The sequence below is a fragment of the Daucus carota genome, chromosome 9 (assembly GCF_001625215.2).
Source record: "Daucus carota subsp. sativus chromosome 9, DH1 v3.0, whole genome shotgun sequence".
Lineage (NCBI taxonomy): Eukaryota > Viridiplantae > Streptophyta > Magnoliopsida > Apiales > Apiaceae > Daucus > Daucus carota.
In genome coordinates this window covers 32,031,928-32,034,636 of record NC_030389.2, presented here as the reverse complement: position 1 = coordinate 32,034,636, position 2,709 = coordinate 32,031,928, and the positions used below count along the sequence as shown (strand labels likewise).

Below are 2,709 nucleotides of genomic sequence, written 5' to 3'. Positions count from 1 at the left end.
TCAGTGCCTATAGTGAATTGAGTGGTATTTTGGTGTTGGTATAACAAAATACCCACTAAGAAAGGCTGTTAATACTGATGAAATGAAGCCAAGGGGGAATCCAATCCACGCTCCTGTCCACAGGAACCATGGCTCTTGTTCAACATCATCATCCTCTTCTTGCACATCGTCTGGTGTTGGCTCATCTTCGGAACATTTGACCTTGATTTGCATCCCACACAGTCCACTGTTGTTAGCAAAATAACTCAGATCATTTATTGTGTCCATTTGTCCTCCTCGTGGGATTTTGCCACTTAGCTTGTTGTTGCTCACATCTAGCACAGACAGTTGTTTTAGCTTACTGAATGATTGTGGAATTGTACCAGAGATATTGTTGTTAGAAAGGTCCAATGTCTCTATACTTTGTAGATCTCCAAAACTTTGTGGTATATATCCTGAGAGTTTATTGTAGGAGAGGTTGAGTAGCTTCAGTCCTTTGAGGTTTCCTAATGAATCTGGAACATCACCTGAAAACTTATTGTTCGACAAGTCTAGTAAAGTATAAATACGTCGGTTATGACTTGAGAGACCTTGCATCGCATTCTTCCAGTTCACTGTTAAATCATTCATCTCGATTTCAATGGTGTACATGCCACTGAATAATGAAACTGTGGCCTCGATCCAGTTCAACTCTATTTCACCTATACTATCGGATACTGAATATACTTCATCGATTCCACTCATTCCCGACAGATTTCCCAACTCAGAAGGGATACTTCCAACAAGATTATTACTTGAGAGATCAAGAATTTGGAGGCTTCTTCCGTTGTAGAAAGAGTTGGATGGCAATGAGCCATGTAGCGAGTTGTTACGTAAACTCAGAACCTGAAGGTTGGAGAACTGTGAAATAAAATCTGGAAAATAACCTGTAATATTGTTGTCATGTAGATCAAGATATTCAGTAATTTGAACATTTGTGAGGTTCCTAGGTAAGCTTCCAGAGAACTTATTTTTCCCTAGTGCAAGAATACTAATTCTACTGAAATATGACACAGGAATGTCACCGGATAGTTCATTAGAGGAGAGATCAACATATGCTGGTGACCAATAAGGACCAAAAACCGGGAGTGTGTTGCCAGAGAGTCTGTTTCTTGACAAGTCTAGCAGAATTAGTGAAGGGATATCTACAATGGATTTGGGGATCGACCCTGAAAAATTGTTTCTAGAAAGCATCAGTACCGTCATCTTCAAAGCATGACCAATATTTTGTGGCAACTCCCCTGAAAAGTTGTTTCTTGAAAGATCCAATACGGATAAATTGTGAGACTGAAAAAGGGGGAAAGGTATTGACCCAGTTAGTTTGTTCCGTGCCAGTAGTAGACTTTCGATTTCCATCTCTGCAATCCAAAGTGGGAAGTTTCCTGTGAGCTGATTATCACTCAGTTCGAGTAAATTAAGATTCTTTTGAGTGGAAATCCATTCCGGAAGGTCTGCAGAAATTTTACATGATTTCAGAGAGAGTTGTGAAAGCATACACTTGGGAACTATTTTGACGTTGTTATTCCAAATGAATTTGTTTCGTCCAAGATACAAATTCTTCAAACTCTCGATGTCAAATAACCAGGAGGGAATTTCTCCTGAAAGCATGTTATCTTCCAGCTGAAGGGTTTCCAATTTGCTCAAGTTCCGTATTGATGGTGGAATTAATCCTGTGATACTATTCCCACTCAATTCCAAAATGGAAATGTGAAACAAGGTTCCAATCCCATTCGGAATATGCATCTCCAAATAATTATTACTCACGTCCAATTTTTCCAATCCTTTCAAATTGAGAATGGAATCTGGAATCGGACCCAAAAGTTTGTTGCGGCTGACAGAAAATTTCTGCAATCTGGTGAGGTTTCCTATCTGGACAGGGATATTTCCATCAATAGAATTCCGATCCAACTTCAATGACCTTAGATTTTCAAGCTTGCCAATTTCTCTACTTAAACCATCCTTTAATGAGTTATCACTCAAATCAAGAGACTGCAGAAACCGCAACTGGAAGAGTTGAGCTGGGATTGAGCCATTAAGACCATTCTGACTCATGTCGAGGTAAGTTAGTTTTGTGAGATTTGCCAACCCTTCACCAGAAATTTCACCTTCTATCCCAGTGTGAGAGATATTAAGAAACCTTAAGGATCTAATGTCAAAAATGGGGTCCAAGATTCGTATGTCCACTGGGCTGTATTCACCATGCATATGTAGATCGCCAAGGTGCAGAGCTGTTATGTCACGAGAATAAGAACTGCAAACAACTCTAGTCCACTTACAACAGTCAGAAATGGAGTCCCATGACTCCAAACCAAAGGACGACGAGTTTGAGGTGTGGTAGTTGTTGAGCAAGGAGGATTTGAAGTGGAGAAGGGATTGTTTCTGATAAGCAGGACAACATAAGCATGGCACGACTAAGAATATGAAAGACAACCGCACAAGTAGTTTGATCATGCTTAGCAGCTTGGCCATTGTGTTTTATCTATCTTGTTCTTGTGTAATAGAGCTGGTGTACACGCATTAAATAAGCTTTTGTAAAACGACCAGGGTGAATGCCATTTCTCGCCCGCATTCCAGACTTCCAGTTATGTGCACTGTGTACACGCATATACAAGCCGTACTAAATCGAGTCAAACTTTGAATACTAAATATGACCTCAAAATAAGGTCAAAGTCAACAAATGAGATCACTCAC

At 39.9% G+C, this 2,709-nt stretch overlaps 1 protein-coding gene across 1 annotated transcript; it reads right to left on the bottom strand.

Moving 5' to 3' along the window:
* LOC108201438 (receptor-like protein 46) lies at positions 1-2,487 on the bottom strand. The gene has a single exon (XM_017369721.2). It carries the CDS (start codon positions 2,485-2,487, stop codon positions 1-3), a length of 2,487 nt encoding a protein of 828 aa, XP_017225210.2.
* Between the last annotated feature and the right edge of the window lie 222 nt (positions 2,488-2,709).